This window comes from Mustela lutreola, chromosome 4, assembly GCF_030435805.1.
Source record: "Mustela lutreola isolate mMusLut2 chromosome 4, mMusLut2.pri, whole genome shotgun sequence".
Lineage (NCBI taxonomy): Eukaryota > Metazoa > Chordata > Mammalia > Carnivora > Mustelidae > Mustela > Mustela lutreola.
Window position 1 is genome coordinate 34,770,451 of NC_081293.1, and position 22,007 is coordinate 34,792,457.

Here is a 22,007-nt window from a genome sequence, read left to right on the forward strand (position 1 = left end):
GCCACCCAGGCGCCCCTTTCTTTCTTTCTTCTTTTTTTAAACAATTACTTTGAATGCAAATGTAATAAATGCTCTGATCCAAAGATATAGGGTATCAGAATGGATAAAATAACGAGACCCATCTCGGCTTAACCCACTGAGCCACCCAGGCGCCCCTGAATCTTTTATCTTTGACACTAAAGTTAACAGCAAGATTTAAAGAACTTGGCTGACATCACAATTTAAGGAAAACCTAGAAGAATTTTGTTATAGGTCAAGTCTATCCAGTACTCAAGGGCCATGAAACAGGCACAGTTTCCTTCCAATTCTACTGCTGAAGTTTCATTTTAAAAAAAGGAAGGAAAAAAAATCAGCACTTTTCCATTTTAGATGCATTCCCAATATGTGTGGATCCTAAGGTACCATGTGGTACCTTTAGTGTGGTGTCTGCTTCTCCCTCTGCCCCTCCCCCTGCTTGTGCTCTCTCTCTTGAATAAGGAAATCTTTTAAGATTTTATTTATTAACAGAGAGAGAGAGGGATGGGGAAGTCACAACCAGGGCAGGGAGATGGAGAGGGAGAAGCAGGCTTCCCACCAAGCAGGAGCTGAAGCCCGATGCGGGGCTCGATCTCAGGACCCTGGGACCACGACCTGAGCTGAAGGCAGACACTCAAAGACTGGGCCATTGAGGCGCCCCTCGAATAAATAAAATCTTAAAAAGATTTGAGAGAAAGAGAGTGAGCGTGCACAAGCATCATGACCCTGAGGTCATGACCTAAGTGGACAGCAGGAGTCGGATACTTAACCAACTGAGCCACCAAGGCAACCCTTCATATTGCTTTTAAAACCCAGTTTGCTCAGATACTGTTACATACCAAATGAACCATTACAAAATGCAATTACTGGAAACTATCATTCCTATAAACTTAAAAAAAAAAATGAAAAGAGAAGGAAAATACTTCTTTAACTCACTGCCAAATGTCAAATCAAGCCTTCTTTCCACATGGCAAATACATACAGAGACAGCACAATAAATAATTACCTGGATTGGTGTTCCAGAAAGAATAATCCTATAATTAGCAGTCAGTTGTTTTACTGCTTTTGACAATTTTGTTTTTCCATTTTTGATGACATGGCCTTCATCAAGAATACAGTAGTTAAATTTAATATTTCTAAGGGAGAATAAGCAAAAACATATAGTGTGTTTTAGTATATGGCAAGAACTATACGAAGAGACTTTCAGGCAGGAAAATATTAACTCTCTTCAAATTTGATATGGTTTTTCTAAACAAAAAAATTTTAATTCTTACCTAAAGAAATCTATGTCATTCCTCACAACATCATATGAAGCCACTATCAGATTGTGTTTTTTTACTTGATGCTGTAACCTGTATTTAAAAAGAAATAAATTAATCGGAAGCAAGGAACCTGCAAAGTCCATAATATAACTTTGAAGTGGATGCTATTGCTACCATCTTATAGGGTGTTTTCAATATGCCTACTGAGCCCAACATTCCTTTGTGCTTGTTCTACATCCATGACCTTGCCACTTGAAGACCATTCTTCTTTTGACTTGGTCCTGTTAGCCTAACTCAGTCTAGCTAGAAAAGAGACTGGTACCTGATTCAAACCGTGGTGGACACTTTATTTGCTAACATCTCTTCCTTAAAGGCACTATTCCTTCCAAACTCCACGTTGTGCTGCGGGATGAGGGGAAGCCACGTGTGCCCATAATCACCAAAGAGATAAAGCACTAAATCAGGTTGAGCCATTCACAATATTTTATCCCCTGACCACAAAGACTGGTTTGGGAGCATGACCCAAACAAAGCCTGTCAGTCATTTCCAGTATTGATATAATCATGATGGGAGAGAGAAGATTTCTGTTTACTATAGCTGCCAAGCCAGAAGAATGTGGGTCTAAGACTATCTATGGTTGTTTTTTTGTTTTTTTAAATAGTAGGCTCCATGCCTGGCACGGAGCCCAACACAGGGCTTGAACTCACAACCTGAAGATCAAGACCTGAGATGAGATTAAGAGTCAGACGCTCAACCTACTGAGCCACCCAGGCGCCCCTAAGTATGATCATCTTATCCACCAACAGCAGAGACCAATAAAACAAGCTGTGAATGGGGGGGAAGACAAAATGAGAGCAATCTAGATGTGCCTGAAGCAATAATTCACCCCTGAAATTCTGTTTAGTGAATTAATGAATTTATTTGTTTAAGCTAGTTTGAGCTTCTATACTTTTAAATTAATAAGTTCTGACAGATACTACAGTAAATTCTTTTAAAAGTGCAAGCTGATGACTTGCCTGTGTTCAAATCCTCACTCTGCCCATTAAATTAGTTGTAAGACCTTGGACCCAGGCCCCATGTCTTTTTTAGACTTTTATCACCATACCTCATATGGTGATTGTGCAAATACATAATACATAATTTTACATAAATTTGAAACTACTAAGAATAATGCCTGGCTAATAAATGCTCTTACAGATACAGAAACACAGCAAATCTATGGACTAATCAGCAACCTATGATTCTCCATGCTTTAAAAGATGAACTGAAATCAATGAAATTCTGTTCTTCAAAATTTGTATTTAGGAACATAAAGGATGTACTAGTTTAAGAGAGAAAGGGTAAAGCTAACAGAACTCTAGCAATGCTATGGTATCAAGGCAGCCAGAGCAGTCACTATGAAGCAAAGCATTTTGGGGATTAGGGAGCTCTTAGAGAAAGCTATGCTATGATCACAAGGCTCCCAAGAAGGGCAGAGTTCCTAGGTCAAATACTTAAAAAGCCCAAATGAGGGGCGCCTGGGTGGCTCAGTGGGTTAAAGCCTCTGCCTTTGGCTCAGGTCATGATCCCAGGGTTATGGGATCGAGCCCCGCATCGGGCTCTCCGCTCCTCAGGGAGCCTGATTTAATTTAAAAAAAAGAAAAGAAAAAAAAAAAGCCCAAATGACTGTTAACAATGGTTGAAGTCCTTAAACTTTGATGAGTCTCACTGATTTTATAATGTATATTCATCTTTCTTAAATTAAGAAAGTATGACAACTAAAAAAACTAGAATTTTTAATAAATTTTATCCTAAAGTTCTCAAGCAAAAGATTAAACATTTTTTGTTGTACAGTTCTTACCTTATTCTTTCAGTAGGAGGTCCAGTATAGTGTAATGGATTGAGATATTCTTTGGAGCAAAATTTACCTACTTCATCCACCCAGTGACCTGTTAATGTTGGTGGACAAACCACCAAGGAAGGAAGTGGCATACATTCTGCCAATTTTGATCTTGCATATTCCTGGGCCCTTTACAACAATAGAACATAACGAATTAACTGGCTTATTTACATTTCTTAGCATCTGAAAGCTCCTTTTAAAAAACAGTATTTTAAATTACCTGTGACAGTGATCTCCTGCAAGAATGCAGATGGACTGTAAAGTTTTTCCTAAGCCCATGTCATCACACAGAATTCCATGAAGTTTATACTTATTAAGAAATGCTAACCAGTTCACACCATCCTGAAAGGTTGGGAGAAAGAGGAAAATTAGAGATATGAACAGAACATAAAAATTTTTTTCTTGTAAAACATGTACGTACAAACCCAAAATCTTTATTTTTATAGGCAAAAGAGAAATAATAAATGGGTATAAGACACTAAATACAGCCTATTACTAAGTCAATTTTATAAACTTCAAAATACATTGAAAGGGATAATCACTATTTATAAGAATAAAACTTTACCTGCTGATATTTTCTGAGTTCAGCATTGATTGGTACTGGTATTTTGTAATTTTCTAATTTTTTCCCATCTAATAATTGCTCCAAAAAGTGTCGCTCCTTGGCTTTCAATTGGATTAGTTCTTCTGACATATTTGGAGGGTCTGGAATGCCTGCCTGAAGTGATTTTTTTAAAGAGTATTAAAACTATTTACCAAAGTTAATTTTTTCATACTCAAAATTATGGATAATTTCAAATCTTACTAAAATATAAATGTAGAGAAAAAAATGATTCAAAAATAGCAATAACAAGAAGTAAATATTTTTAAAAGATTTTATTTGAGAGAACATGTGAGAGAGCACATGGGGGTGCGGAGGAAGTGTGCCCCAATAATAAATAATAAATATAAAGACTGGACAATAGAGTTTAAATTTGACGGGTATTAAAAGTCCATGGGGGGGCGACTGGGTGGCTCAGTGGGTTAATAAGCCTCTGCCTTCAGCTAAGGTCATGATCTCAGGGTCCTGGGATCCAGCCCCACATCAGGCTCTCTACTTAGCAGGGAGCCTGCTTCTCCCTCTCTCTCTCTGCCTACTTGTGATCTCTGTCAAATAAATAAATAAAATCTTAAAAAATAAAAGTGTTATGGGACTACTAAATAAACACATCTGAGGTATTTTTAAAGAACAGTTACAACTTTTTTCCCACACAAGGCATTACTTGATAAACAGGCAGATAGAATTCTGTAACTTATTTTAAATACAATGCTGATACTAGAGCTTCTCAATTTTAGTGTTATGATGCCCCAAGGGTATCAGTTCTCAAAATGTATTCTGCCGACCCCTCAGGATCCCCAAGACTTTTTCAAAGGGTCACTGAGGTCAAAACTATTTCATAATAAAAGAAATAAATGGAAGACATTGTTTGCTTTTTTCACTGTGTTGACATTTACACTGATGCCACAGAAGTAATGGTGGGCAAAACTGCTTATGTCTCAGAATGAATCAAGGCACTGTGTTACAGCCATGCACCAGCATTTTTTTTTTTTTTTAAAGCCAGTTTCACTTGAGAGTGTCCTTAAAGTAGTAAAAATAATTTTATTAGACCTCAACCCTTGAATGCCCATCTTAACATTCTGTGCAACAAAATGTGAAGTTCCTATAAAGCACTTTTGCTGTTTATCAAAATACAATATGATGAGGAAAAACACTTGTGAGACTGTTTAAATAGTGATCTGACTGAGCCATTTTTCATTGAACAGAATTTTACTTGAATGGACTGACAAACTATAATTATTCTGACTTGGCTACTGGGCCAACATTTTCTCAAAAATGAATCTGTCACTTCAAGGAAAACAACGTAGCTTGTTGTTAGTCATAAAATGCAATCTTCCAAAAGAAACAGCATTGTGAACCTGAACTTATGTATAAGCTTCCCAATACTTATTTATTTATTTGACAGACAGAGACTACAAGTAGGCAGAGAGGCAGGCAGAGAGAGAGAGGAGGAAGCAGGCTCTCCGGAGGAGCAGAGAGCCCGATGCGGGGCTTGATCCCAGGACCCTGAGATCATGACCTGAGCCGAAGGCAGAGGCTTTAACCCACTGAGCCACCCAGGCGCCCCTAAGCTTCCCAATACTTAAAAAAGAATTTCTGTTGGTGATATTATGAATCGATTTTTTGCTATTTTAGGATGAAATATACCAACTTTAAAAGATTTACATAACTCAGTGCTAACTACTGTTTTCCAAATGACCAATGCTTATGTTTAAAAAATCATGTATGGGTAAAAGAGCTACTGAAAAGTCTAAGATAAACCAATAAATTTTAACATAGATTTTATAGTCATTGATAGGATTTTAGATTCCACACTGCACATAAATTTAATAAGCTTTCTCCTTTTGAGTTTTGGTATGCTATCAGATAAAAGAACATCCACAATTATTTGAAAAGGCTGTCAAAATACTGCTCACTTTTTCAACTACCATCTCTGAGGCTTGACTTTTTTCATATACCCTCAACCCAAGAAGCATTTTTGCAACAGAGTGAATGCCCAAATACAAGAATCAAGTTATCTATTATTAGGGCAAACATATCAAACAATTTCACTCTTCTCACTTATTTTCATTTTAGAAAAAAGTTATTTTTCATTTAAAAATGCTACCGATGGTAACATCTAATGGGTTTATTAAATGAACTAATAAATCCTTTTTACATTTCTCAGTTTTAATTTCTATTACAGAAAATACAATAAAAGCTCTTTGGGGTCTTTGATTTTAAGAATGTAATGAGATCCTCAGAAAAAAAAGTTTGAGAACTACTGCCCTGTGGTGTCTCTAAAGTTAAGAAATGCAAAATCCTGGGGGGGGGGGGGTGGAGAAAGAAATGTACAATTCTGGAAACAATTCAATTAAAGTCAATTAAAATATTTATTCCATATAATATGAGAAATAGTATCAGAGAAAAAAAGTATGTACACTGAGTCTTAAAAATAGCTTCCTTATATTTTTCAAAGGTTTTGGAATTAACAACTCTATGTAGTAAGATAGAAACTAACACTTTCGCACATCTAATAGCAATAGCATAATGATAATCATCAAAATGAGCACAGTGCTTCTTAAAGAAGTAACAAAATTTTCAAACATCTGTCTTCAGGGAATTTTTTTAATAGGTGGCAACCAGCTATAAGGCTGTATAACGAGGTCAATTTCCTAACAACGAAACCCTAAGCCCAAGAGTCATAAATGCTACTCAGTGCCAGGAATCGTTCTTGTGAGTATCATCCTCGTTCCAATTCCTGTAAAATCAGCAACAGTTATTAATAGTGCAGGGAATTAAAGCTTTTGTCAAAATCACTGGTTGATATTCCCTGAACCCTTCTCAGTGTGTATTTCAGAAAAGTACACATTCTTCCTATGAAGATGTAAGAGAGGAAATCAAGATACAGTGGAACAGAAATATACCTGCATGATATTCTTGTTCCTACTGCTACATCTTCAAACTCAGTAATCTTTTCTTTTGCAGTATCTAATCTGCTATCCATCCCATCCAGTGTTTTTATTTATAATTACATTTTTTCATTAAATAGTTCAATTTGGGGGCACCTGGGTGGCTCAGTAAGTTAAAGCCTCTGCCTTCGGCTCAGGTCATAATCCCAGGGTCCTGGAATCGAGCCCCACATTGGGCTCTCTGCTCAGTGAGGAGCCTGCTTCCCCCACCCACTGCCCACCTGCCTCTCTGCCTACTTGTGATCTGTCTGTAAAATAAGTAAATAAAATCTTAAAAAGAAAAAAAAGTTCAATTTGGTTTGTCCTTTTACCTTTTACTTTCTTCATTACATTCATGCTTTCCTCTACTTCTTGAACACATGGGGTATATTTTAATGTCCTTGTCTACTATTTCTATTCTCTGGGTCATTTCAGGGTTTGTTTCTATTGACTGACCTTTCTGATGGTTATTGGATATATTTTCATACTTGGTCATTTTGTGGTGGGTGCCAAACATCATTTATGTTTTTTTGGTTTTAATATTGGAGTTATTTTCTAGGATACAGTTTAAGTTACTCGAAATCATTTAAATCCTCCTTTTGAGGTTTATTTTAAAGCTTTGTTAAGGTAGGTCCAAATAAGCATTTTGCGAAGGGCTCATTTGATCCCATTACACAGGAAATACACTTCTAAAGACCGTCGTTAATGCTCTAAATGGTGGAAGGTCTTCTGATTCAGCCTGATGGAAACACAAACTATTCCTAGCCCTTTGTGAGCTCTGGGAATTGTTCCACCTATGCCTTTCAAACATCCTTTTCTTCTAGTCTCAAACATAAATATGCCCAGATGAGTACTGAACCTTAGTGTGGACTTTTGGAGCTTCTTCTCCATGTAGGTACTACTCTTGGGTACTCGGCCTTTCAAATTCTAACCATCTTGTCCTACCTACACTCTGAACTCTTGACCATTCAACTTGGTAATGCTTTTGAGGCTCTGTTTAGGTTTCACTTCCCTATCCTACGGCTTGGAAACTCACTTCAGGCAGCAAGCTAGGACACTTCATTTGTTTCTTTTCTTTTCTTTTTTTTTTTTTTAAGATTTAATTCATTAATTTGACAGAGAGAGACACAGAGAGAGAAGGAACACAAGCAAAGGGAGTGGGAGAGGGAGAAGAGGCTCCCCGCCCAGCAGGAAGCCCAATGTAGGGCTCGATCCCAGGACTCTGGGATCATGACCTGAGCCAAAGGCAGACACTTAACAACTGAGCCACCCAGGCGCCCGACTTCATTTGTTTCTCTTCTCTCATGAATCACTGTCCTCTGTTGCCTATTGTTTAATACCTGAAAACCACTTTTTAATTCATTTTGTTTAGTCTTCTAGTTAAGATAGGAAGATAAATTTGGTTTTTCTATTTTCTTTTGCAGATCTTATCTTTAAGTAATCTGTACACCCAACATGGGACTTGAACTTACAACTCTAAGATCAAGAGCGGCATGTTCCACCAACTGAGCCTGTCAGGTGCCCTGGTCCCTGTGTTTTGGTCATGGTCAAAAGTAAAACATAGATCACATTCTTTTAATTCTGACATCAAAGAGAATTTTACTAATCTTTTCTCAATCTCTAAAGGTCAAAGTCTCTTTACTTTGCCAATCTGCTACCAAATATTGTTAGTCCCCCCTGCCTTTAAAAAAAAGAAAAGAAAAAAAGACTCCTATGCCCAACTGGCTCAGGTGAAGGAATGTGCAATTCTTGATCTCAGTGTGATAAATTTAAGCCCCAGGTTCGGTGTGGAGATTACTTAAAAATAAATTCTAAAAAAGACTTTAGCACCTCACAGTGGACTGGGCACTGTTTGGGGGTATTTCCATTCTAATCCATAAATAGCCATTAAACTGATTTTCCTAATAACTATTAAACTGCTTTCAGCTGTTAGGATTAATTTTCCTAAAACACCATTTTCGGCATCTACTCTATTGCTCAAAGAACACATGGTGGTTTCCTATCACTCATTGATTCCAAAGTGACAAAGGGCCAAAGGGAACTAACAATTTAGTTTACAAATAGAGGAGGATGCAAGGACGAAGAATTTAAAAATACAAGTAACACCTTGGAAGCAGAAGATGGAAACTATTCTGGAAATGACTTGTGTCTTTCAATAGAGTAATCTAGTACTTTTTTTTTTTTTTTAAAGATTTTTATTTATTTGTTAGAGAGAGAGAGAGAGAGATACAGAGCGCAAGCACAGGCAGACAGAGTGGCAGGCTAGAGGCAGAGGGAGCAGCAGGCTCCCTGACGAGCAAGGAGCCCGATGTGGGACTTGATCCCAGGACGCTGGGATCATGACCTGAGCCGAAGGCAGCCACTTAACCAACTGAGCCACCCAGGCATCCCTAGTACTTATTTTTAAAGTATTTATTTATTTATTTACTTGAAAAAGAGAAAGAGAGAGAGAGAACAAGCAGGGTGAAGGGCAGGGGGAGAAGCAGACTCCCTGTTCAGCAAGGAGCCTGATGCGGGGCTCAATCCCAGTACTCTGGGATCGTGGCCTGAGCCGAAGGCAGACACTTAACTGACTGAGCCACCCTAGGCACTCATAGTCTAGTATTTCTTTTTGTCATAGTAGTTATTTTAATACTTTTTATTGTGGAATAAGCCATACAGAGGAATATATAAATAAATGTAGTTTTATAAAACAAACAACTTTATAACCATTACCATGTCAATAAAAATAGCCCTGCCATAATCCTAGAAGATCCCATACGCTCCTTCTCAGTGACAACCCACTCTCCTTTCCCCAAGAGGTAATCACTTTATTGACTTTCACGGCAACCTGTTTCTTACTTTTCTTTATGCCTTTACCCCATAAGTATGCATCCCATGTACCTTTATCTATTTTTGAACATCATAAAAACAGAATCTTATGTTAAAGATTAATATTGTTTTTTCTATTTTCATTCTATTGTAGTATCATCACCATTGTCATCCAATTAAACATATCTACTCCACCGATAATGAATATTTAAGTGGTTTTAGACTACAATAAATAATGCTATAATAAATGTTCTTAAAGATAGGTCTTGTTACATGTGTATGAATTTCCCTAGGCCATATATCTAGGATGAATTTGCTGGGTTATTGGGATGGGAATCTTCAAGTTCAGCAGGCATAGGCAAACTTTTTTTTAATAGAGGTTTTCCAACTTATGCTTATACTTTGAAGTAGGAATCAAAAATGGTACAGTATGGAAAACAGTTTGGCAATTTCTCAAAAAGTTCAACATCATATGATCCAGTTATTCCATTTCTAGACATCGGCTCAAAATAAATAAAAGCATATATTCACAATGTTTTTAACCTGACATTGTTTTTAAAAAATTACAATTACAGATGAAATTATAGAAAACATTAAGTCTATAAACCAAGTATTTCAACTTACCTCAAGTGGCATGAGTCTAATTAGTGTTGCAAAGCACTGTGTAGCCATGAATCTTACACTGTCTGTCTGATCACTCATTCTTCCCAACACAGGCACAACTAAAAGGACAATATATGGAACAATACCAACATCCAGTTGTTCCATTACACCTGAGTAAGTTATTAAGGAAATTTCCAAACTTCTGAGGTTAATGTTTTCACAAACAAAATATATATTTTGATATATTAAAATATATCAAGATTTTAACTTCTAAAATGGTTCTCCATTTTCTCATCTACATCACAAGGGAACAGACTATCCCTTGAGATCTATGATTCAATTATAACTGCATTTGTACACTGTTCTCCTTTGTAAGTATTATGTAACTTTCTCTTGATAAAGACTATAAAATCAGGCTTTTCACCTGAAAGAGGCTGGAGGAAGTTTTAATTAGGTTTTTCTCATAGAGAAATTCTCATACGTTGCTAGAATTCCAATACCAAAATAAAACGAGTAACACTGCAAGCAAGGGAGCACAATTCAATGCCACTCAAAGATTAATTCCAAATTTCCAACCAAAATCCTGACAGTCATAAACTGGACACAGCAGGGCCCAATAAGTTTAGTACTCCTGCACTCTTCAGCATTTCTGAATCAGAGTTTCTACTGATTTGCTCTCCATCCACATTTCTTTCGGTAACTTCGAATTAAAGAATGCCAATGGATGCTGTACCCACAGCAAAAAGCTTGTCTGTGTATTTCTAGTTATTTAGTACAGTTAGTCATTTTCCACCCATATAATGAACTTTGAAAACATACTATGTTTATAAAATACAGACTACATACACAGTGTCTGATTAGTACTAATACAACACTGATTATAAACCAATAGATGAGTTACTAGAAATATATTTTATAAAGTACCTGAAATTATTTTTGCCTATTAAAAAAGAACTCTTAAAATAGTAATTCTTCAAACTCTGCGAAAATTTTCAAAATAAAATGTAAATATATTTGCAATGTATTTATAATGTAATATAAAGATACTTCAAAATAAAATAGAGTATTTTTCTTTTTGGAACAAGACAGGTTATTTATGAACATTTAAATGAATTAATGAATTTTACTAGAGCCAACCTTAAGTAAAATGAATACAATTTCTTAAGTTTTAAAAATAAAAAAGGATACATGCAAGTGCTTCAATTGCACCCTCTTGTTTGATATTATCGTCAATTGCTCCTAGCCATGGAAGAACCTTCTCCAAAAAAATATTCATTGTTTCCATGGTAGCTATTTTGCTCATGACGCCTACACAACGAGCAGCCATGTGCCTCACTGCAGTGCTGGGATACTGAAGGCACGTATAAAGATGGGTCAAATGCTGTACCAACTAAAAACAAAAAGTTTAAGACAATCAGAATATTAGGGGAATCTACTGTTTAAAATATAACTACTACAGCCCATACTCAGAGGTTCTTAATATTCTAAATGACAAATCCAAGAACATCTCCAATAGCTCCTCAAACATTAGTCAAAACATCCTCAATAAAAAATTAATCTAAATCCAATCTAAGGTACTGAAACTCTTTAAACAAAAAGGTACATCACTTCTCCTCTGTTTCTTTTCTCTTAAGGTATCAGGGTGCACAAAATAGGTACCTTTAAATTCCCCTGACATTGGAGAAATGACACCACACGTGATCACCAGTCCCTTCCCAATTTCGTAGCTCTGGGCTAGGTTTAGGTACATATGCTTTTTTTTGTTTTTGTTTTTTTCAAGTAAGCTCTATGCCCAATGTGGGGCTTGAACTCATGACCCCAATCAAGAGTCACATACTCAACTAACTGAGTCAACCTGGTACCCCTAGATACATACTTTTTACTCACTGGGTTAAGTGATCCTAATTTGTTCTAGGTACCATCCTTTGGTAGGTATTCAGCTTCAGCTTCCTGGCTTACCTCAGGCATTATAATCACAAAAGCATGATATATCTCATTAATAAATGCCTGCTGCATGGAATACCAGGATTAATCTTAATGGTGAACAGACTAGCCTTACACCTCAGATGAATGTTAAGCTGATCATAGAAGGGTGAGAGCATACAGATGGATTCTGCCCTTCTCTACTAATGATAAATCAGCAAAATTTAACAAGTAGAAAGATATAACTTCATTACTCTATATAATATAAACAGAAAAGGTTTGTTCTTCTTTTTCCTAGATTCACTCCTTTCTGTTAGATATGAATAGGGAATTGGAGCTAGCACACTTAACAGCATTGTAAATTGCAGAGTTCCTACTACAGTTATATGGAAAGAATACTGCGCTTCCTTCTATGGAAAACCCAGATATTTAATTCTCTAGTCTGTTTTTCTCCTCTGTCACAATTTTTTAAAAAGAACTATTTATTTTAATACTCAAAAAACACAAACCAATGTTCTTTGCCATTGAACAGCTTCAACTCAGGTAACTTCCTCTACCTTTACACTTATCTTAGGAAGAAGTTTTATTACCTGTGTTCTTCCTTTATTGGAGCTATATTACTAAATATGGCATAAATTAATAGGGCTGTAACTTTTTGTTTATACCAGACTTCTGTATCAGAGCCCTGTCCCCACTGCTCCATATTCTAAGCTCCCAGAGTAAGTTTTCTAACATTCATGCACCAAACTCTGCCTCAAAGCCCACAAGAAATGTACTGTCAATAAAGAAGGAATCTAGTTATACCACATAAAAGACAATGCAATTGCTAGGGATGACATCAAAGTTACACATTTTAAGCCTTAAGACTTTTTAATAAAACCACTTGTTTTATTAGAAGAAAATTACACTTGCATTAGTTAGTTACCAAGGGATGAAGTTCAGAATCCATTGAAGCTGCTGCTGTTTCAAAAACTTGCAGAGAATTCACCAGTTCTTGGGCAGGACCATCTCCCTTTTCCAAGAGGGACTTTCCATCTATTAAGATATATTGATTTAAGTGTGTATCACCTTGCAAATAATATTTTAAAGTCCAACACAGAAATATGTACACACCAAAATTACTTATGTCGATTGTATTCCTCAATGGACCAACCATAGCATCCCAGAGATGAGGCAACTTCACTGCCATTTCACCACCAAAATGCTTCACTATGGTTGTCAAGGCAAATTCAGCTCCTCTTCGCTGTACCAGGTACGGCTTCTGGGCCTAAAATGAAATATTAGCTGATAAGAGAGTTTGAAAAAAAAAAAAAGCATAATGGGTTTGAAATTTTATTAAGAGAATTTAAAAGTCACCATCTAAGAACTCATGGTGTTACCATTCACCAATTAAGCAATTATAAACGTATTTATCACTACAAATGTCTTTCAATAATTAAATTTACATTTGCATAAAACCCCAAACTAGATTTTCCCATCCAAAGTAAAATACTCCTTTGGAGCTGAAAAATAAGGAGAAGAAGAATATGCAGTTTCTGGAGACAGTCCTAAGTGACAATTTTTTCCCTTGCTCCCTGCCCCAAAGAAAACTTATCAGCCAAGGAGAAGGAGATAAAATAAACTGTCCTTATATTTATATTCACTTAAAGGATATAATAAAAGCATCTGTTGAATCTAATAATAAGATTAATATGCTCTTACTTGGCAATAATTTCATCCTAATACAAAAAAACTATCCCCCCAGAAAGATGCATATATTTTTACAATTATTTTTTAAGGAAGAACTATATAAACCATAGAGATATAAATACCAAAATCACAGTAAATTTTTTAATTAAAATTATTATGGTAAGATTAGAATCAGTGAAAAAGATATATACAGAATATTTTGAAAGAAACACAGGTAAGAAGGTAAGATTTCTTATTTATTTTTATTTTTTTTATTTTTTTAAAGATTTATTTGACAGAGAGAAATCACAAGTAGACAGAGAGGCAGCCAGAGAGAGAGAGAGAGGGAAGCAAGCTCCCCGCCGAGCAGAGAGCCCGACGCGGGACTCGATCCCAGGACCTTGAGATCATGACCCGAGCCGAAGGCAGCGGCTTAATCCACTGAGCCACCCAGGCGCCCTAAGATTTCTTATTTAAAAAATAAGTGGGTTAAGCCTCTGCTTTCAGCTCAAGCCATGATCTCAGGTTCTTAGGATTGAGGCCTGCGTTGGGCTCTCTCTCTCTGCCTGCCTCTCTGCCTACTTATGACCTCTCTCTCTGAAAAATAAATAAAATCTTTAAAAAAAAATTAAAAAGAAACCTAAAATATATTTTACAGAAATATATTAGACACATGTCTTTTAGCACTGGTAGTTTATTGCGGAACTAAGTGTTTTTTTTTGTTTGTTTTTGTTAAAGATTTTATTTGACACAGAGAGAGCACAAGAAGGGAGTAGCAGGCAGAAGTAGAGGGAGAAGCAGGCTCTTCACAAAGCAGGAGGAGCCCGATGTGGGACTCAATCCCAGGATCCCGGGATCATGCCAACCAAAGGAGATACCTAGAGCATCATTCTACCATTAATACTGTGACTATAAACATTTCAAAAACCACTTTTTAATTGTCCTTAAAGAAGACTGTGCTGTAAACAACTACACCAATGAAACAGAAAAGAAAGCCCAATAGATACTCACATATATAAAACATGATATATAACAGAGGTGCCATTATAAACCATGCAGGAAAGGATTCATCAGTGGAATAACTAGCTATTCATATGGAAAAATAAATTTAGATCCCTCATATCACACATTTAATAAATTGCAGGCTGACTAAAAAGTCAAGCGGGTGATAATTATCTGGCACTAGAAGTTTGCAGTCTTTCTGGATCATGTTGTGGAATTACTACAAAAGGTTAATTCCAGTTCTATCACTTAAAAATATAATAATGGATGCTCATATGACAATTTAGCTCTCAACCTATAACATATCTGTTTAAAAAGCATAGTCATCAGAAAAACCCAAAACAACTATTTACCTCATCAAGTTCAACAAGGATATTTCCACTACTTCCTGCAGGAAGATCTGCTATTTGAGCTTTTACTGCTTTGGGGGTAGGACCTCGCCTACTTGTGATAGCAAAAGCAGCTTTCTGGTGCCTGTAGAGTGTAATTATACCTCTGTGTTTGGTGACTGTATGGTGCATCCCATCTTTTTCAGAGTTGGATCCTAAAAGGAAAAAAAATTAAATAACTTTTTAAGCATAATAGAGGTGACCAAATGCTTCCTGCTCCGAAAGAGATAAAACATATTTTTAAAACTATGTCTTTAAACCTCAATTTTTATAAGCAGATGACATTTTCTTTAGTCAATGAGATAATAATAAAACAGTCAATAATTTACAACATTAAATGTTTTGATATTTGCATGGACCATACTTAATATAAAATTATAAAATCATGTTAATAAGAAATATGACATGCAAAAATTATTTTGAGCCTTCAGTTAAAGTATGTTAATTTTTAAAAAATAAATGACCGCTTCTAGGCATAAAAAGAAACAAAAAACATTGCAAGCAAGTTCTAAAGAAATGTCCATGGTCACCATAAATTCAGAAACATTGACCACTGTGCAAAATATTACTGGCTCAAATAATACTAGGGGTTGGAGGGGGGAAGGGAGGGAGATTGTTACCCTATTATAGTTTTAAGATGAGGATATTCAAAATGCCACCCTCTCTTCCAGTTTGTTCACATTTTGTTATGACCTACACTGCACCAAACTTGTAAATCTATTACATTTTGAGTAATTTGCTTTTCCAAAATCTTATAAACAAAAAATAAATCACATAGGATTAAGGCATGTAAAAAAACACTGGTCCTTGATACTAGCCTGCAGAGAGCAATTCTTGTTTTCCAGATGAAATCAGAATGGCTACACATCTTCCCCCCCAGAATGGCTACACATTATTTGCTAAAGGTAACAAAGTTCACTTATAAGACATGCACTAAATTAGAGAAACAGAGTTTTATACGAAGAAATTTTTATTCAACATTTGATACAATTAAGTTTTCTAGTCCCATAAACAGTAAACTCTTATAATAATGGTCTGGAAAGAGAGGGTAGGGTTAAACCTATCTCACAGATTTCAGTCATAAGAAATATCAAGTCTTTTAGGTCTTCTAGGAGTGGTTTGAGTTTAGAGGGTTGTTACTTGATTACCAGGAAATGCAAAATGGGAAAAAACTCCAACATAAACTGGATTTGTGCTTAAATGATACCTACAGTAAATGAAAACAAATTTAAATGGTTCTCTACCCCAAATGTAGGTTTAGATATATACCTTTAGAATTGTCCTGGCCACTTTGTGTTGGTACTGGACATGTGACACAAGGAGTTAGATATGGGTCCACACAAAGTGAGCTACAAAGGTTTTTAATAATTTTTGAATTGGGGCAGGGTGTCCTTGTTGTACACTGCTGAAGTAGTTTTGCTATGCACTGAGCTGCATAGTTTTGTACTAGTGTATTCTCTTCTTTTTTAATTGTCTCCATTAATGGCTTTATGACAGGATTTAATTTCTCTGGAAGCTGCTGCAAACTCACAACTGCACATGCAGCAAAAGTATGCACTCTCAACTGCAGCACTTGCCACTCCTGGTTGGTCTCTGTAACTGTCATGTGGACCTGCTGTCGTTTACTATCTAACTGCTGTAACACTTGAGGATTTAAATCAAAAGATGATGTGACTTCATTAAAAACAGCAGTGACCTATTAAAAAAAGAGAAAAATCATTAATGACATCAATCCTAAATAGTCTGTAAACTAAAGGGCAACAGAAAGCTTTGTTTCAATTTTAAGTTCCACAATATCCAGTATTATTTTGGTATTCAGTAAACTAAATGTCTAAAATCTCCCAAGTTTAGGGACTCCTGGGTGGCTCAGTGGGTTAAACTTCTGCCTTTGGCTCAGGTCATGATCTCAGGGTCCTGGGACTGAGTCCCACATCAGGCTCTCTGCTCAGCGGGGAACCTGCTTCCCCCTCTATATTTGCCTGCCTCTCTGCTTACTTGTGATCTCTCTCTCTCTGTCCAATAAATAAATAGAATCTTAAAAAAATAAAAAATAAAATAAAATCTCCCAAGTTTAAACTTTAATCTGACTTAACAATAACACCATATTCTATAAGTGTTCATGTACCACCACCACAATACCACTGACTACATAGCCTATACTACGTCATATACCTGAAACTAATGTAACACTGGTGTGTCAACTACACACACACTCTCTCTCTCTTTTTCGCTCTCTCTCTCTCTCTACGGAAATTAACAAAATTACCTATCCTTTAAATATATCTAATAAGTTTAATAGAAAATTACACAGAATGCCAACACAGTAGTTTGGTGAAATGAGAAATCTATCAGCAAATATAAACTAAATTAAGAAATAGCAAATCTGGGGCGCCTGGGTGGCTCAGTGGGTTAAGCCTCTGCCTTCAGCTCAGGTCATGATCTCAGGGTCCTGGGATCAAGTCCCGCATCAGGCTCTCTGCTCAGCAGGGAGCTTGCTTCCTTCTCTCTCTCTCTGCCTGCCTCTCTGCCTACTTGTGATCTCTCTCTGTCAAATAAATAAATAAAATCTTAAAAAAAAAAAAAAAAAAAAAGAAAGAAATACCAAATCTCACCAACTTCCTTTCACGGAAAAATACTCTTCTCAATTTATTTTTTTTTTTTTAAATATTTTATTTATTTATTTGACAGAGAGAGATCACGAGTAGGCAGAGAGGCAGGCAGAGAGAGAGAGAGGAGGAAGCAGGCTCCTGCTGAGCAGAGAGCCTGATGCGGGACTTGATCCCAGGACCCCGAGATCATGACCTGAGCCGAAGGCAGCGGCTTAACCCACTGAGCCACCCAGGCGCCCTACTCTTCTCAATTTAAAAACTTTTGGGCCAGGGGCGCCTGGGTGATTCGGCTCAGGTCATGATCTCAGAGTCCTGGGATAGAGCCCCACATCTGGCTCTCTGCTCAGCAGGGAGCCTGCTTCCCCCTCTCTCTCTGCCTGCCTCTCTGCCTACTTGTGATCTCTGTCAAATAAATAAATAAAATCTTAAAAAATAAAAAAATAAAAATAAAAAACTTTTGGGCCAGCTATCGGTAAGTGGCTAAGTATTAACTGCATTATTTTCATTCTTTCTTTGACCTCCCTTCTCGTGAAAATGCCGGGGGCTTGGGGGAATACATAAAAAAAGGGAAAGAAACTAGTGCACCAGTCACGAATGTTTTACTCACCAAGAGTTGCCTAAAGCTATAACCTTGTGATATCAGACTACTTTACAAGCCACATTAAATGACTGTTCAATACATCTTTAAAAATTTGAGATATACTTAACATACAATACACCCACTTAACGTGTATAATTCAACGATTTTTTTTCAACGATTTTTATTCTACACAGAGTTGCACATCACAATTTTAGAACATTTTCATCATCCCCAATATAAAATTCATACGTGATTAGCAACCATTCCTCATTTCTTTCCAGCCCTATGCAACCACTTATATATTTTCTATCTTTATAGATTTGCCTATTCTGGACATTTCATATGAATGGACTAATACAGTGTGTGAATCTCTTGTGACTGGTTCCTTTCATTCAGTATGCTTTCAAGGTTCATCAGTGTTGTAGAGATGAATGTGAGATTTCCTTTTTTATAGTTTTTTTTTTTTTTTAAGATTTTATTTGTCAGAGTGAGAGAGAGTGAGTGCACATGCAGGGGGAGTGTCCAGCGAGGAAGCAGGCTCCCTGTTGAGCAAGGAGCCCAACATGGGACTCTATCCCAGGATCCTGGGATCATGACCAGAGGCAAAGGCAGATGCTAAACCAACTGAGCCAGCCAGGCATCCTGAATGTGGTATTTCTTTCCCTTTGCTTGCCAAATAATATCCCACACTATATTGTATTTATCCATTCATTAGTTGAAAAACATTTCCACCCCTTAGCTACTATACTGAATGATGATTCTATGAAGATTCATGTACAAGTTTTTGTGTGAGCATGTTTTTTAAATTAACATCTAAAGACTGTGTAACGGCTTACATAACAAAAATAGTCTTCTTGTTTGATAGGTAACTGTAATCTTACAGAGGCTCTATAAATAGATCCAGTCTGATAAATATTAGAGAAGCCTGTAACATTGAAGAATTTTTTTTAATGGAGAATTAAATTTTTAAATTTAATTTATTCTAATTTTTTAAATTAAATTTTTAATTTTTTAAAAAATTTTAATTTATTTTTTTAATTTTTAAATTTTAATGGAGAATTAATTTTTCAGACTTACAAATAATTTTATTATGAACAAGACTGATAATACTGTCCTCTTATTATGAAAAACAAAACAGGCACACTATCAAGAGCTCCTTTTATGCTTATAAAATACAAAACTCTTTAAGTTGAGCTATATCTGCTTTGACCTAGTCCATTTGCTCACTACAAAGAAACACAATCAATATAGCTTATACTTTCTACTTCATTTTATTTATTTGCGTTCTGCCTAAGATTTATTGGAAACAAGATTTCACTGCTTAAAGTTTGAAAATGCTTGGGTGCCTGAGTGGCTCAGGTCATGATCTCAGGGTCCTGGGATCGAGTCCCGCATCGGGCTCTCTGCTCAGCAGGGAGCCTGCTTCCCTCTATCTCTCTCTCTGCCTGCCTCTCCGTCTACTTGTGATCTCTCTCTGTCAAATAAATAAATAAAATCTTAAAAAAATAAAAAAATTAAAAAAAATTAAAAAAGAAAAAAAGAAAATGCTGTCCTAAATATACTAAGATTCTGTCAATTTTCAATGATTCTAAGCTATGGAAAAGCTTTCCAATAACCCCATATTCATTAATTCATTCACTCATTCAACAAGTATCTACTGAAAAATACTAAAAGATGAGTAAGACCCAATGTCTTCACACACTCAAAAAATGCAGAGACTCAAAAAATGCAGAGACTAATAAAGGAGAAAGATGTATAAGTAAAGAGAATGCAACATATAACTGAGATAAATGCAAGTTACTGTGGGACACATGTGTTGCTTAACTTTTTTCAGAGGGTAAGATTAGAGGAGGCTTGCAAGATGAAGTCAGCACTTGTGATTTTTATTTTTCTTGAAGATTTTAATTATTTATTTGAGAGGGAGAGAGGGTACAAGCGCAAGCAGGGGGAGAGGGCAGAAGGAGAGGGAAAAGTAGCTCAAGCCCAAACTTGAGCAGAAATTGAGACTTGGATGCTCAACCAAGTGAGCCACTCAGGTGGCCTCTTGTGATATGGTTCTTAACGGATGGGTTAAGTCCAGAGTTGTAAGGACATCTTGGCAAAGAGGGTGAGGTGGTGAGTGCAAAGTGAGGCACTGTCCAGGGAACTGAGAACAGCTAATCATGGCCTGAGTATAGGGTGCAGACGGAAGAATGTTAAAGAGATGAATCTAGGATAAACACAGAGAGGGTTGAGGGTAGGGAATTCCTGACAAACAAAACAGGAGCTCAGACTCAGAACTGAGAACAAGTGAGGTACAAGAGGTGAGTGAGCATGGTAGACTTCTGTAAGAAAAATGTGAACTATGCTAAAAGGGCGAAAGTTTGAGAAATAATGAAAAGAGATGAGGAATTTAGAGAAGGTATGAAAAGAAAGAAAAAACTAAAAAATCAAGGAAAACAAAAATAATGTTTTTAAGTAGAAGAGGGATGCCTTCAGAGTGGAACTAAAGGACTTTACAAGCCTAGCAAAACAGGGGAGATGAAATGGACCAGAGATCACGGGGAGCTTTAGAGATGACTCAGGACCTAGTCATAAAAGTACTAAGGTCCTCAGGTTGTGGCAATGAAATCAGAGAAATCAGTTGCAAGATTTGCAACTGGAAAAGGCATTTTACTGTTAAAAAAAATTCCACGGGACACCTGGGTGGCTCAGTTGGTTAAGCAGCTGCCTTCGGCTCGGGTCATGATCCCAGTGTCCTGGGATGGAGTCCCACATCGGGCTCCTTGCTTGGCGGGGAGCCTGCTTCTCCCTCTGCCTCTGCTGCCACTCAGCCTGCCTGTGCTCACTCGCACTCTCTCTCTCTCTCTGGCAAAAAAATAAATAAAATCTTAAAAAAAAAAAAATCCAGTTCTGGGGCACCTGGGTGGCTCAGTCATTAAGTATCTGCCTTTGGCTCAGGTCATGATCCCAGGATACTGGGATGGAGCCCCACATCGGGCTCCCTGTAGGAAGCCTGCTCGTCCTTTTCCCACTCCCCCTGCTTGTTTCCCTCTATTGCTGTTTCTCTGTCAAATAAATAAGTAAAATCTTAAAAAAAAAATTTCAGTTTTAGTTATGCTAAGCTGAAGTGACAGTGAGCTATCCAACTAAAAATCCCTAACAGAAGAACTTCAAAAGATCAAGAGAAAGATAGCATAGTACAAGGGTAAGAACTAAATTTTGAGAATGGTGACAAAAAAACATCTTAGGGAAATGCTTGCTTTTGACAGATAAGAGAAAAACAGGGAGTCAATGAAAAGATTAATGAAGTAGTGGCTCTAAGCCAAGACTAAGACTAACATTTTAAAATTGCCCTTCCTGAAAAAAAAAAAAAAAAAGAAAGAAATAATATAAAACTGCCCTTCCTGGGCAGGGAGGTGGGTGAAATAAGTGATGGGGATTAAGGAGTTCACTTGTGATGAACACCAGGTGATGTACAGAACTGCTGAATCATGGGGTGCCTGGGTGGCTCAGTTGCTAAGCATCTGCCTTTGGCTCAGGTCATGATCCCAGGGTCCTAGGATTAAGCCCTGCATCAGGCTCCCTGCCTGGCAGGAGAAGTTTACTCCCTCTCCTACACCCCCTGCCTGTATTCCCTCTCTCATCGTCTTGCAAATAAAATCCTTACAAAAAAAAAAAAAAAAAAGCTGAATCACTACATTGTAAACCCAAAACTAATGTTAGCACTGTGTTAACTAACTGAAATTAAAACAAAAA

At 36.8% G+C, this 22,007-nt stretch overlaps 2 protein-coding genes across 4 annotated transcripts in view; one reads left to right on the plus strand and one right to left on the minus strand.

Moving 5' to 3' along the window:
* FGFBP3 (fibroblast growth factor binding protein 3) overlaps positions 1-22,007 on the plus strand; it is a 132,556-nt gene that overhangs the window by 36,454 nt on the left and 74,095 nt on the right. The gene's annotated exons all lie outside the window — the stretch shown is intronic.
* The window catches only part of BTAF1 (B-TFIID TATA-box binding protein associated factor 1), a 98,999-nt gene that overhangs the window by 16,096 nt on the left and 60,896 nt on the right, over positions 1-22,007 (minus strand). Inside the window, exons 20-30 of the mRNA XM_059169465.1 lie at positions 16,350-16,776; positions 15,045-15,235; positions 13,135-13,288; positions 12,947-13,056; positions 11,287-11,488; positions 10,120-10,268; positions 3,722-3,874; positions 3,377-3,498; positions 3,118-3,285; positions 1,290-1,367; positions 1,022-1,151 (exon numbers count right to left, since the gene is read on the minus strand). Coding sequence (XP_059025448.1) covers positions 1,022-1,151; positions 1,290-1,367; positions 3,118-3,285; positions 3,377-3,498; positions 3,722-3,874; positions 10,120-10,268; positions 11,287-11,488; positions 12,947-13,056; positions 13,135-13,288; positions 15,045-15,235; positions 16,350-16,776 — 1,884 coding nt within the window. The remainder of the gene's footprint in view (positions 1-1,021; positions 1,152-1,289; positions 1,368-3,117; positions 3,286-3,376; positions 3,499-3,721; positions 3,875-10,119; positions 10,269-11,286; positions 11,489-12,946; positions 13,057-13,134; positions 13,289-15,044; positions 15,236-16,349; positions 16,777-22,007) is intronic.